This window comes from Myotis yumanensis, unplaced genomic scaffold (genome assembly GCF_028538775.1).
Source record: "Myotis yumanensis isolate MYYU_CA2020_CCGP unplaced genomic scaffold, mMyoYum1.0.hap1 SCAF_10, whole genome shotgun sequence".
Lineage (NCBI taxonomy): Eukaryota > Metazoa > Chordata > Mammalia > Chiroptera > Vespertilionidae > Myotis > Myotis yumanensis.
Genome location: NW_027223761.1, coordinates 39,978,256 through 39,993,382, shown reverse-complemented (window position 1 = coordinate 39,993,382; position 15,127 = coordinate 39,978,256). Strand labels below are relative to the sequence as shown.

The following is a 15,127-nucleotide window of genomic DNA, read 5'->3' as shown; positions in this document are numbered from 1 at the left end:
TATTGGGCCTTTTTAGTCAATTATCTTTTCACTTCTGTTTCACATTCCATTCTCTTTCAAATTGCACTGCTTTTAGATTAAGCTCTTCAACTTTTGCTCCATTTGACCTATTCTCAACTTAGCTGTGTCAATCTTTTGTAATATGTTATTCTTTTATTTATGTCAGTTTCTTGTAACTTAGAAACCATTGCCTAATCCAAAGTCATGAAGATTTACTCCCATGTTTTCTTCTAAGAGTTTTATAGTTTTAACTCTTACATTTAGGTTTACATAGATCTTAAATTAATTTTTGTATATAGTGTGATTTCATTTATTTCTTATAGTAACATTTTATAGACTTAAACTGATTTTTTTCTATTTTTTCTAATTTTGCTGATAGAGTTCCTAGTTCAAGAGCACCCTTTCCTGTCATCATGAAGATCAGTTTATTTGAAGAATAATAACATTGCTGGGAGAGCAGGGAGAGGTTGCCCTGTCTGTGATCTTCTTTTATTTCTTTAGGATCTTGAGCATCCCCACTTTGTTCCTCTTTTCTTTTTATTACCACATCTCTAAAGAGGCACCTTTTGCCTTCAGTTATCTTCTATTTCCCCAGAAGCAATGCCTTTCTGAGGCTGTGCTGTCACCTCTGGGCCTACTCATTTTGAATCCACTTTCTTGTAGCCAGTGTTGTTTCAATGACATCCTTGACCTTTGTTTGACATTTTAGAATTTCATGTAGATTTTTTATTTGTGGAGAGATTATTTGTGCTATGTATATTTCTTCCACACCCTCTCCTCTCTTCCACTTAACGTTGTAAACTGCCCTTTACCTACACTCTGAGCCTACAGTTAGTGACAGCTGTAATTCTTTTTCTCTTCTTAAAACAATTCGAAATTGTGCCAGTCTGTTTTCTATTAATGTTAAAAAGGTGGACCAATGTGGTTTTATTTACACTCCTTTTGATGTTATGGCTTCTTGGGGAGAATGTATGGTGAGACTCAGAATCAGGCAGCCATCATTTTCCCAGGGTCAGTGAGAATATATGCACAGACACATTTACATATGTATGTGTATGTATATGTATATGTATATGTATATGTATATGTATATGTATATGTATGCATTAGTTTGCAACCTCGGGACATCTCCGGGTGAAATCTGAAACTGGTCCCATATATGGAGGGCAAGAAGAGAATCAAGAAAGAGACAGATCACTGCAGATTTTAGGTGGCAGTTTTAATGAGCAAGGGAATTTACATGCAGGCTTGTCTTGGGTGGCCGCTATGTAAGTAGATCTCCTGCTAGAATCTTAAAATGTTCATATAGCCCTAGCTGGTTTGGCTCAGTGGATACATATTATTTTTTAAAATATATTTTAAGAAAGCAGATACTATTTTTTAAAATATATTTTTATTATTTTCAGAGAGGAATGAAGAAGGAGAGAGATAGAAACATCAATGATGAGACACAGTCATTGATCTGCTGCCTCCTGCATGCCCCACACTGGGGACTGAGCCCACAACGCAGACAGGTGCCCTGACCAGGAATCAAACCTTGACCTCCTGATTTATAGGTCAATGCTCAACCACTGAGTCATGCCATCCGGGCAACAGATACTATTTTTTTTAAGTGCTTATATAGAGTCCCTCAACAACATTTTACTCTCTTAAGAATGTATCCTTGAAACAGCCGTTAGTGTGTGAATGGTAGGTGGAAGTACATTTCACCTCCCAAGAACAGGGGAGTGGATGAGAAGTCTCTGATTACCCAGGTCAAGCTTGTTGGTCAACCTGTGATCACGTTCTGTCGATGATCCGCAACAGTGCATATATGTGCACTTGCAGTTGTTACTGTGGTTTTGCACTTTGGCTATTATGTTCTTAACTGGTTTTATTGTCATAAGATATATCTGGGTTTTTAGTTGACAACACTGAAGATCTTGTTAATAGCAATTTTTTCAGACTATTCTGTCAATATTTCAGGAAGAATATTGTATTACTTACAAATAGTGATTAATTTTAATTTTTTATATATGTTTCCTTCATTTACTAGTTGAATTTTATTATATCAAGTTGATATTATAATACTTTAGTAAATAATTTCAAGAAGCTTATTAGAATAAAACAACTTATTTCTGATTTTAATAGCAATTATATACTTAAAAAGGAAGAATTATTCTTCCATGTTAATAAACTGGCTTTTAATTTTTGTTCTGTATATTTTTTGAATAATTCATTTTTTTAACTTTTTCACTATAGCCTCAAAATTTATGGAGTTTGTTATGCAATATTTATACATTAATTTATTGCATAACCTATTATTGATCTAATCGATTTAATTTCCATATTTTCTTATATTAAAACATTATTTTTCTCTGTAATTATTCAATATAGGTTTAGAACTTGGAATGTAAAACTAGAGAGAGATTAAATTGCTACATGATATTAATGAAAAAAATTATCATGTTGAAGTCACAATTTTCTCATCTTAAGTATGGAGATATTAAATCTTCTGATAGAGGGTTGTTGAAAGGATAAACTCACTTTTACTTTTTCATTGAACAAACATTTGACCTTTTTGTACAAAACACTATACTAAATGTTAGAAATAATGTACATCAAAGAATGGTTTCTCCTGCCTTAGAGAAGAAAACCAAAACTGAGCATAAAGTTAGCCAAGGATTACACTAGCAAGAGTAATAATGTCATTGTTGAATCCTTAATATGTCATATTATTCCAGTTATTACCTAATACTTTATTTTATTTTCATAACTATAGGCCTGGTGCATGAAATTTGTGCACAGGGCAGGGGTCCCCTCAGCCCAGGGGATGTCCTACTGCTGGTTTAGGCCCGATCCAGGAGATCAGGCCTAAACCGGCAGTCGGACATTCCTCTCACAATCCTGGACTGCTGGCTCCTAATCGCTCACCTACCTGCCTGCCTGATCACCCTTAACTGCCCCCCCTGACAGCCTGATTGCCCCCAACTGCCCCCCTCTGCTGGCCTAGTCACCCCCAACTGCCCCCCACACTGGCCTAGTCACCCTCACTGCCTCCCAAGCCAGCCTAATCGCCCCCAACTACCCCCCCTGGTGGCCTGGTTGCCCCCAACTGCACCCCCCTCTAGTTGCCCCTAACTGCCCCCCTTGCTGGCCTGGTTGCCCCCAACTGTTCCCCCTGCTGGCCTTGTTGCCCCTCATGGCTCCCCCACCAGCCTGGTCACCACACACAGCCTGCTGTCCAGTCGTTTGGTCATCCCTCACTAACACCCCCTGCCGGCCTGGTTGTAGGCAGCCATCTTGTGAGGGTGTGAGGGTTAATTTGCATATTACCTCTATTATATAGGATGAACTAAGAGAATACATATTATAGTCAACAATATGCAATTTGTAATAAGGAATAAAAAAAATGTTATAGCTGGAAATGTGCCCCAAAAAAGATATGTTAAAGTCCTAATCCCAGATAACTATGAATGCAACCTTATTTAGAAGTATGGGTCTTATAGATGTAATCAAGTTAAGAGCTACCAGTTAACAAAAAGATTAATGAGCTTCATTTCAACCACACCTGTTTGTATATCCCAAGTTTAAAATGTGTGTTTTGGAAGATGATTATCAGACCCTATTTTTGGCAAGTCCTGGCCTTTGTTTTTTATCTCCTCATGCCTGGAAGTTGCCAAATTTTTGCTCCATTTCATACTGATTTCTTCATGATAGGCAAAGTCCTCAGAGCAGAAGTAGCTTTAAATCCTGAGTTTATCTGTCCGGATAACCTTCTCTAGTTTTGACTTTCATTCTTAACTCTTCTGTGCTTTTAAAAGTATGTTTCTATTTTATAAGTTCAAGCAAATTTTTAGTGACAATTTAGCTGGGTAAATGTTTGAATATTGACAAGTATTTTATGCATATATAAATAGAGTAATACATATATGTGTTTTACATATAATTTTGTGCCATATATATGTACTTCTACAGTTTTTTGACATATATTGTTGCTGTTGAGAATATACTGTCAGTTAAATTGTCTCCTGGAGTTCCTAACTGGTGACCTTTAAATGTGTACCTGAATTCATCGGTTTTCTTCTCATAAACACAGATGTGTTTTTCTCACCAGTCTATTACTTATCCTTTGTATTCTCATCCTGAACAAAACAGCCCAATGAACAGAAGTTTTTGATTTTTCCTTTGATTATAAAATAATACATAGACATGCTAGCATTCAAATTATATGATATTATCATTTGAAGTCCAGCAAAATGTCACCCATCAGAAATAACTGGTATAAACAATCTGTTATGTATTTTTCATCTGTTTTTCTACATGTATATCAAGATTGGGATTGTGTAATTGTAGCAGTCTATTGCCTTGATGGAGCTATGTATATAAGTAAATTATATGATCCCATATCATTTAACTTCTATGCATTTGTCTGTTATAAACTCTTTATAATGTCCCTGCCCTTTATGCTAAGTACTTCCATTTTATTTTTTAATCTTTGTTATTAAAAGTATTACATATGCTTCCTTTCTCCCCCACCCAAATAACCCCTTTCTAGCCCACCTCCATCCCCCACCCAAGGCTTTCACCACCCTATTGTCTGTATCCATGGCTTATGAATATATACATACAAGTTCTTTTTTAAAATATATTTGTATTGATTTCAGAGAGGAAGGGAGAGGGAGAGATAGAAACATCAATGATGAAAGAGAATCATTGATCAGCTGTCTCCTGCACACCCCCTACTGAGGATCAAGCCTGAACCAGGAACAGAACTATGACCTCCTGGTTTGTAAGTCAACACTCAACCACTGAGCCACGCCGCCGGGGGAACAGAAACAATGATTGATCCTAATAGTTTACAACCAGAAGTAGGCTCCAAATGTACCGTCTGCAAATGAAGTCGTGTGCTCCAATGCCTGCTTCACTTGATGTCAATTGAGGACACTGAAGAAGGTACAATCCCCCAAAGTCAGAACAAGAGAACAGAGAAGACAATGGCCAGGAGAGTTCCTCCAGAGAACATAACCAGTGTCTAATCAGAGAACTTACCTGACTACCATGAGGTAAAACTGTTGTGATGCCTGCCCCCAAAGTATTCCAGCATTACCATTGGCAAAATTATTCCTAAATGAATTCCAAGCTTCACTTCCAACTGGGAATCTTTATGGCTGGTCCCCAGTGTCTGCTCCACCTTAAATATGTAGTGGGAGGGAGAAGATGACTTGTCTAATAGGGATCACATCCGGAACCCATGGAGAAGACCGCACCCCCGGAGGTCTTGGGCTTTGTGCTACACACGGGGACTAGATGAGAATTTGTATAGTCTGATTTGGGATGCAGTAACATATATTTTACATGCAAGAGTCTCTCAGATTATGTTTCCTAAGAAATTAATATTCAGTGACCTAGTGTCTCCTTTGGGCGGTTGGATCTATGTGAGGGGTCTGGCAAATGGAATGGTAGAGAGAATGATGTAAATATCTGTAGATTGAGTCCTTAAAACCTTCTACACATTCCCTCCCTTTGCTTGTATGACATCCAGGTTCAGAAGCACCATTAGACATGGAGGTCCACGTATGGAAGAAGCACAAGTCCCTAAATATTGACATGAAGCAAAGCCCCCATGCATTGGAATGGGGTATGGATGAGAAGTAAACTTTTACGGTGTTAACTTACTGTGATATCTTTGTTGTAGCAACTAACTTTATTTGCAGTGTCTAATTCAATATATGGAGGGCTTTTGTGTGCAATGCCTTTGCTACTATAATCTGTAATAGGTAAAACTTCAGAAAACTACAAAGCTATCCTGTTGAAGTCTAAAAATGTAGCTCACTCCCTAAACAATGTAATTAGGAAAATGGATTTAGGTAGCAAACATGCCTAATTTCTCATACTAGCTTCTAGTCCCTATTATTTTGAATGACCATTAGTAATTTATCTTTTTTGCTGAGTTGCCTAATCTGCATAATTGAGAATAACGATCCTTCATGGGCTATTTTGTCCATAATCTCCCTGCAAGTAATTTACCTCTTGGTAATTATCTATGCTAATCATTACTATGTTCATATATAAAATACTCAATAACTTATTTTTTGGTTGAGCGGGTTTTTAAAAAGTTATTACTATATATATTCTGTAGCCAAGTACAGCTAATACAACATCTTATTAAATACCAATATACATTCTACCTTTTTGAATACTTGACTCATATCATTGATGATATTGACTCTTAAATGTCACTGGAGAAAAGAAAACCAGAGTATGAATTGTTATGTCTTTTATTTTTGAAATTCATCATTCAAATATCCCTGTGCCTTAGGCTCAGAGAGTACACTATGTTCTTCTTGAAGCTACCCGCTACCTTCCCCCTAAGTGTTGGAGATCTCAGGAGTTTTCTCAGCCCAGAATTGTCAGTCCCTTTCAAACACCAAGCGGAGGTTGAGAAGGGAATTCACTCCAGTGTTGCTATTTCCATTGATGGACACAAGGGGGCACTGTTGATTTTCCCCACAATGAAGCTTTTATTTCTGGCAGTAAAGCCAGTATGTTTAGGCTCCATGGCCGCACAGATTTGCTGTCCCACATTGAGCATCTAATACTATGTGCTTAGAATATATCCCAAAGCTCAATAGAGCTTCAGGATCACTATGTACTAAGAGGCTCCCCTGGTTTTATTTCATAATACAGAGAAAACATAGTTTTGTTTGCTCAACAATATTTAGGTCTTTGTTTTGAGCAATGGTCGCCAACACAGACTCTTTTTCCTCCAGATATTTAATTCCAGGGGACTTGTTGCTCTCTTTTGTCAGTAGGTCTTGATTTAAATCTGCTCTTTTCCTGAATAGCAGCATACAGTGGTTTCAAATATTCTTTCTCAAAAGCCTCTGTGTTCGTTGCAAATTTCCCATGCAAATGTACTGGCCTGCAAACCAGCCAGTGAGGTGAGTGGTTATTGGTAAGCCACTCCCCTCCCCTTCCTCATGTTCTTAATACACCCCCTTCCAGTACAATTGGACCATAGTCAGCTTATATTAGCAAAGTGACTCTTCACAGATTTTCTCAGTTAAGCTGACAAAACAACTGTACCTCCTCAATTTATTTTTTTTCTTTCAATTTTATTGAGATGTAACTGATATATAGCCCCTTATAAGTTTAAAGTGTACAGCATAATGATTTTAAAGCATTTTTCCCCTTGTAATAAGAACTTTTAGGATTTACTCAGCTTTCCAATATACCATACACAGTGTTAACTATAGTTATCATGTTATAAATTACATCCCAAATACTTACAACTGGACATTTATTCCTTTTATACCCCACCAATTTAAAGTGCCTGAAGTTTATGTTAGTTCATTGTATCCACTCAGGACAGTGTTCAAAGATTTCTACGGAGTTCATTTTTAATGCGATGGAAACTTTAAGCAGAGTTCTGTTTGCCCTTCCATATCTGGTTTCTTGAGTAATCCTGTTTCCCCATCACCTTTACCTGGTATGGATTCACCCCAAAACCTGCCTTAGGACCATTGTGACCACTTTCTTGACCATTCTGTGAGAAACAATGGTCTTAACTTCTCTCCCACAGTACCAGAGCAGAGAGCCAACCGTAAGGATTCGGCTTGTCCATTTCTTTTATTTAGGGCTCTACTACTATGAAACTAGAGACCCATTGAAAACACTATTTGTCAAGCCTTCACTTAGCCACTTCAATATGGTAAGTAAGAGAGTGTTTACTGAGCCCCTCAATGGGCACAATTGTGCTAATTACTATGATGAATGATAACTGGTGTGCTAGTCTCTGTATATTTTACAAATCCCTACAAGTTGGTAGTTTCTATTCCTGTGTATACCAGTTTGAGTAAACTTCTCATAATTATGTTGGCTATTTGAATTAATGTAGAGAAGCCAGATTCAGGAATTGGGATCAGAAATTAGAATCTATATTTTGATCAACTAACAAATTGCTCTTTGAGTCCTTTCTGGGTTTGCACCAGGGTGAAAACATAGCAGAGTTAGAGGAAGCACTCCTAGGAAGACCAACAGAGGGGACCAAATGTGTGAAAATATTACCTGACCACATGTATCATATTTCTATGAATTCTATCCTCTCTGCTGGATTTTAAAAACAAAACTCATAATCATCCACAAAAGGCTCTTTTGAAAATTAAAGATTATCATGCACAAACACTGATAGTTTACTAGTGCTCAAACACTTGAGCTTTTATTTTATTATTACTGTCCTTATTATCAATATATAAGGATACTGAGATTATTAGTATCATTTTGAGCAATCGGTGTTAAAATTGGCTATTCTGTCCTGGGAGGGACAATAGGAAGATGGTGGTGGATAAAACTCTTCTAGCAGCCAGGAAATGTAGAGAAGCCCTAGTAGAGAATTCTCTTCTTTATAACAATGACAAGTATCAAGTCACACTTGTTGCTCTGGCTTGAGAAAATAAGAGCCAAGTCTGAGAACATAGGAGTATTAAAAGCCCCTTCTTGTAGGCAAATGGGTGTCGTTTTCTTTCCTGCTGTTATTGGGTGTGCCTTTGGAGAACCTGGAGCCCCCACAAGCAGTGAGTTGCAGTTACTCTATCTAATTGCTAGTGTGGGGCAGTCAATCTCTATTCCTGCCGCCAACTTCATGCAAAATTTTTTCATAGTTATGAAAGTTGCCCCTGTGACTTTATGTCGTGTCTCTTTGCCTACCTGCAACAGAGTACTTGATTCTGTCTCCAGTTCCCTGGGATGCATTGTGCACTGCAGGGCGCTGTTACAGATGTCACTCATCTTTCAAAGCTTTCAGACTCAACCATGAGGAGCCATACAGTCATTAACTCCCATCTCTCAGCCTTAAAGCCTCCCATTCACAGTCTGCTTTGTGATGCCCAGGCTGGTCTTAGCCCCAGCTCTAACGGTACCTCCTCAGAGTTCCTGTGACATCAGTACCAGTGGACCCAGAGCCCATCCTCAGAGTGATGAGACCTATCCGTTCAGTGGGTTCTATGTTTTAATGAGCCAGCCTCTTCCTAAGTGTAAGGTTCTTCCTGCAGGTACTATCTCCATGTTACTCTATCCTCTTTTTTTCTGTTTCTATTCTCCAATAGACATTTAACCAATTGCTTACATTAAATTTTCTAAAAACAATGGGTGTGATATCTTCTTTCCTGACTTGCCCACTGTTATCCAGAAACCTGATAGTATGCCATGCCTTCCCACCTTTAGCTAGAGTGCTTGGGCAGAGTCAAGAGGTCAAATGAGACTAGATTTTCAGTTCACTCCAGGGGTAACTCAAGCACATAGGGAAAGTGGCCAACTCACTGTTCTGGTCCGTTTCTCCATTTTCCATCCTCTCTCTCCACCTGTATCCTCAAGGTAATAAGGTTGTGGAGGATAAAATAGAAAGCCGGTATTGTGTTATACCATTGTGAACACTCTTCTCCTATGGTCCTGCAGATGGTTTGTTGGGCAGAACTCTGTCTTCTCTAAGAACACCCTGGCTCTCAAGGAAGTAGGTATAGGCAGGAAATACATATGCACAGCCAGAAGGACAATCACAGGCCAAAGGAGAGTAGGGTGGAAGACTGGTCTCCAGCTTCAATTGCACTTGAAGAAGCATTTCTGTAGAAAGAGCTTAGACTCTATAGCCTGGATTTTGATATCTACTCTATACCTCTCCAGATATGTGATCTTTGCCAGTTACCTCTCTTAAAAGCATTTTTTACTTTGTTAAATGTAAGTAATGATGCATTCAGGGATGTTGTGAAGATGAAATTACTGAAATATGATTGCCTAGGCTCAAAGCAGTTACTCAAGAAATATATGTTTCTCCCTCTTGCCTAACTTCACCTGAACCAGGCAAAGAGAATAAAGAAAGGTGTCTGGATAGATTATGAAGTAAGCCTCCATGTGCATAATAAATTCTCACTCACAGGAATTTCTAGGCATTGCTACCTAGGAAAATCACTAAGCAAATAGGGGAGAAGGATTTAGACACCTTTTCTACATATTCACATTTCTCTGTGCAGCAATTTCTGAATTCCTTGTTTTATCTCTTTGGTCCGAACCCCATATACAATGGGGTTCAAGGCAGGAGGTATGAGGTGATGAAGGACATTGAGCAGGATCAGGATGTCCATAGGGACCCTCTTTCTGGCCACATTTGTCAGCACCACAACCAGCAGGATGGTGCTAAAGAAGAGGATGAGGATGAAGTGGGAGCTGCACGTGCTCAGGGCTTTGACTGCAGCCCCCTCGGCCTTGAATCTAAGCACAGCTCTTAGGATGAAGGTGTAGGAGAGGAAGATAAGGATGAAATCTGAGCCCAGTAGGGTCCAGCCAGCCACAAATTGGTAGAGTCTGTTCAGGGTGAAATTGTCGCAGGAGAGCCTGGACACAGACAGGTTGGCACAGATGCAGTTCTCAATGACATTTTTTCCACAATAATGGAGCTGGGCAGAGAGAATAGGAATGGGTGCAGAGAGAAGGGCATTTCGTGCGACAATAAAGACACTAGCCTTGGCCACAAACTGATCAGTGATGATGGATGGGTATCGTAGAGGATGGCAGATGGCTACATAGCGGTCATAGGCCATGACCATGAAGGTGCAGGACTCCATGGGGAGGAAACTGTTCATGATGAACATCTGGAAGAAGCAGGCAGAGAAGCTGATGGACCTGAGGTCAAACCAGAAGATGGCTAGGACCTTGGGGATGACGGTGAGGCAGAGCACCATGTCCAGTAGTGAGAGCAGGCTGAGCAAGTAGTACATGGGCTCATGCAGAGAGGCCTCCAGTCGGATGGTGATCAAAAGAATACCATTGGCCCCCATGGCCAGGAGGAAAAGGAGGCTGAGGGGCAGGGACAGCCAGTGCTGCCAACTCTGGTAGTTAGGGAAGCAGATGAGGAGGAATTCGGAGACTGGAGCAGTGGAGTAGTTGCTGGGTGAAGCCATTGAATTAATCTCGAGCTGAGAAGGCTTCTCTTAACTCTTTGTACAGTCAGATGTAAGACATAATTTTTTAAATTGACTTCAAAAGTATTCCTCTCACTTACTCTTTAGGAAGCTAATCATATATAGGAGACTTCCCAAATAAGGAAAATTCCAGTCAATGTTTTATTTTGTTTTTAGTGCAATAATCAGGAATGGTTAATATTCAAAATGTTATCTGAACATCCATATACATATCATGTTGGTAATATGCCATTTAAATTAGACAGAGAGTGAGTAGTTTAAAAGGAAGGTGAAGACCTTTTGAGAGATCTAAGTATAGATAAAAAGGCATGTCACTTCCTTCCAAAAGAATTTTTTCTTTTTCTTTTTCTTTTCCCTTTTGGTAGAGTGGTGAGACTTAAATAATGCTACAGTCTATGAAGGAAAAAATGGATACATGAAATAATTAAATTTTTTAAAAAGGATAAGGAGTAATCTCACAGCATTAAGAGTGTTCAACAAGTTAGGTCAGCATGGTACCAGTTTAAGAAAAGAACAATGTTAGTAGTATAAAGGAGAGAGGCTAAAAGCATTCCTACTTTGTATAGTAATCTCATATATGATGAAGGAGGCAACTAACCTATGGTGAATACGATGTTTTTTTAATGGGTGTTATTTAAAATTTTTAAATAAGTGTTTTGAGATAATTGTTGACATTTCAAGGGGGGAAAGCATCTATTTAGGTCCTCACCATCTACCATACACCAATATAAGTTAAGATGGATAATATTGTTGTATCCCCTCCCCAAACTTATGATAATCTAGATGAGAAGAGAATATAAATTTGCTTAAATTCAACCTTTGCTAAAATCCCAATACTATTGGAATATAACCATTTCTTTTCCCAGAACTCTTAGAATAAACCAACAGGAAAGGCTGATTGCACTATAAATTTATAGTTACCAACTTCAAATGGGCCCACAATATTTCCTGTCCATCCTACAAAGCTTTCCTAATCAACTCTTCCCTCTTGCCAAGGTCCTTTTCAACCTTTATTCTTTTCAATCCTTGAACTCTTCTCTTAGAAGGTGACATCAATTACTACCTCACAGAGAAAAGGGAATGTGCCCAGTGAGATTTTCTTCAACTTCCTAAGAGAAAAGTTACAATTTTACTTTCACAGTCTCCCATCCTTTCATTGCTTACTCACGTTAAATAGAATCTGTCCGTCCTCAAAATGTCAAACCTTCCATCTCTACGTTGACTCCTAGCCCTCCTAGCCTGTATTTATACAATCAATTGTGCATTCTAGTTCCCAATTTTGATTCATAGTTGTTTCTTTACTGAATCTGCCTTGTCTTTCAAACATTATCAGTATCTTTCATCTTTAAATATAAAAAAATTGGAAAGCCTCCTTTTTGCTTTTCAGCTATTTCTTTCTTTCCTTTCCTTCACATCCAAACTTCTCACGGCACTGTTATACTTACCACCTCCATTTCCTCACTGCATATCCATTCCATAACTCACTTCAATGTGGCTTCTTTTCCATTAATTTCCACAAAACTGCTCTCAAAAAAATTACTTGTAGATTGCTGAATCTTGCTAAAACAATTGACCAACTCCTCTTCCTTGAAACATTCTCTTTGACTTAGTTTGCATCCTGGTTTATCTCAGACCTCCTGGTCTCCTTCTCATTTTTTCTGACTTGTCTTACATCCACTACCTTGGCATCAGTTTCAAGATTCAATCCTGAGTTCTCTTTGATTTCCTTTTCTCATCTGTGCTAGTCTGTTTTCCTCTTTCTTCCACTTATTTTCTCTGCTCTGTATCCTCAGATAATTATCACCATCTCTATGTTGATTATTACTGAGTTATATACCTCAAACCTAGAATTCATTAAAAGCCTACATGACATATTAACTTGGGTCTCTCAAAGATATCCAAAACTCATCAAGTCCAAAATCAACTCAAAATTTTTCTTCCAAACTTGGTCTTTTTCTAGCATCTCCTATCTCAGTGAATGGCATATAGATCTGGACTCCTCCACAAGCTAAAGACTAGACATTTGAACATATTCTTCACCTATATCATCCATTACAAACCTACCATCAAGACCTGGCAAATTTCCCTTTTAATTAGCTCTTTAGTCTTCTCTACTAGTATCTCCACTGTCACCACCCAAGACTAAAGTACCATTGTCTCTTAAATGAAATTACCTCCTAATGCATTCTAGGTTTCATTATAAAACTATTCCCTATATTGAAATTAGAGAAATATTTTAATACAGAAATCTGAATTTTCCACTCATCTGCTTAAAATATGTTATTGGTTTTTTATTGTTGATAGAATAAAACAGAAGCTTTAATTTGAGCAATATTAGATCACCAGAGGCCTGGTGCATGAATTCATGCATGAGTAGGATCCCTAGGCCTGGCTGGCAATCCGGTCCCTAGGCCTGGCCAGCAATCAGGGGTGATTGGGGCTGTCTCACCCAATCCTGATCAGGGCTGGGCCGATCAGGACCAGGCCAATCAGGGCCTGCTGGCTGGGGGGTAGGACCGAAGGAAGAGACTGTGAGAGGTTGGCCAGCCGGCCCCAATCAGGGCAGATCAGGGCTGGCTGGCCAGGGGGAGGGACCATGGGAGGTTGGCTGTGGGAGCGCACTGACCACCAGGGGCAGCTCCTGCATTGAGTGTCTGCCCCTTGGTGGGCAGTGTGCGTCATAGCAACTGGTTGACTGGTTGACTGGTCGTTCTGGTCATTCTGGTCATTTGGTCATAACGGTCACTTAGGTTTTTATATATATAGATAAGTTCATGAGAAAAGAAACCATGTCCATTGGGTGGGGTTTTTTTCATCACTATAGGTACAGTGAATAAGTAGATTCCTTCATAGGTGCTCCTGGTTCAATGAATAAATTACTTAGTAAGTAAGTAAATGAGTGAATAAATACAAGGTGATATATCCTTTAACTCCTTACTCATTTTCAAATCTCATCTGATACCCCTCTATCTCTTGCCTCCTGAACTCCAGCCACACTGTTCTTTCAACTCTTCAAATACAACTTGCATTTCTGATCCCATTTCTCCCAAAGACTGTGCATCCTATGCTTCTACACATGCACCCACATACTTTCTACACATCCTTTCCATCTCAGTTCAAATATTCTCTTCTCTGGGAGATTTTTTCTAACCCTCTCCAGACAACATCAAAATCTCCTATTTTATGTTTCTACTAGAGGCCCGGTGCACAAATTCGTGCACAGTGGAGTCCCTAGGCCTAGCGGGTGATCAGGGCCAATCAGGGCCATCTCGCCCAGTCCTGATTGGGGCTGCACCAATTGGGACCGGGGCAGTCAGGGTCTGCCAACCTGGGAGAGGAATGGGGGGAGGGAATGCGGGAGGTTGGCTGTAGGTGCGCACTGACCACCAGAGGGCAGGTCCTGCATTGAGCATCTGCCCCTGGTGGTCAGTGTGCGTCAAAGGGACTGGTTACTCTGGTCGTTCGGTCGTAACAGTCACTTAGGCTTTTTTATATATAGATAGAATTTTGCTTTACCCTCACAATTTATAGTTATACATGTGTGTGATAATTTGGTTAAATACATTTCCCCCCAAGTCCAATTAGACATTTCATGCCATGAAAGTAGGGGCCATTGGCACATTGTTTGGCATTAAGTGGTGCCCAAAAATATTTGTAGGATGAATTCATTGCTAGTCCTATGAGCAGAGTGATAAAGTGATACAAAATAAAATATCCTAAATCAGCCTGAGGGGGAAAAAAAGGAAAGCCTTTCTAAAGTTGCTAGCACCTTAGTTGAGTTTTGATGGATGTGGAAGACATAACTGTAGGTTGAATATTTCAGGTAGTATATGAAATGGATTGTGTAAAGGCATGGCAATTAATTGGAGAAAAACTTTGGAGGGAAATTCTATGTAATATTTAATCTGGCTGGAGCCAAGAAGATGGGTAGTTGAAACAAAGAGCAGAAAATGGAGTTTTATAAAAAGAGAGAAAGTCAGATCATGAAGGACCTTTGCTATGCTAAAGATTTTAGAATTAATTTTATAGATAAAGAGAAGACAAAAATATTTCTACTAGAGAGAGATATGACTAGATAGGGGCTATGGGAATATGATTCTGGATGCAATGTTATGGATGGATTTGGTTAAAAAGAGAGCAGAAGCAGAAAGAAAGGATGATACAATAGTCCA

At 39.1% G+C, this 15,127-nt stretch overlaps 1 protein-coding gene across 1 annotated transcript; it reads right to left on the bottom strand.

Moving 5' to 3' along the window:
* Window positions 1-9,989: 9,989 nt before the first annotated feature.
* LOC139018078 (olfactory receptor 56A1) lies at window positions 9,990-10,934 on the bottom strand. The gene has a single exon (XM_070426719.1). The coding sequence runs from the start codon at window positions 10,932-10,934 to the stop codon at window positions 9,990-9,992; it is 945 nt and encodes a 314-aa protein (XP_070282820.1).
* Window positions 10,935-15,127: the final 4,193 nt, after the last annotated feature.

Coding starts and splice junctions, on each gene's coding strand:
- LOC139018078 (XM_070426719.1), bottom strand. CDS start 10,934: ATGGCTTCACCCAGCAACTACTCCACTGCTCCAGTCTCCGAATTCCTC.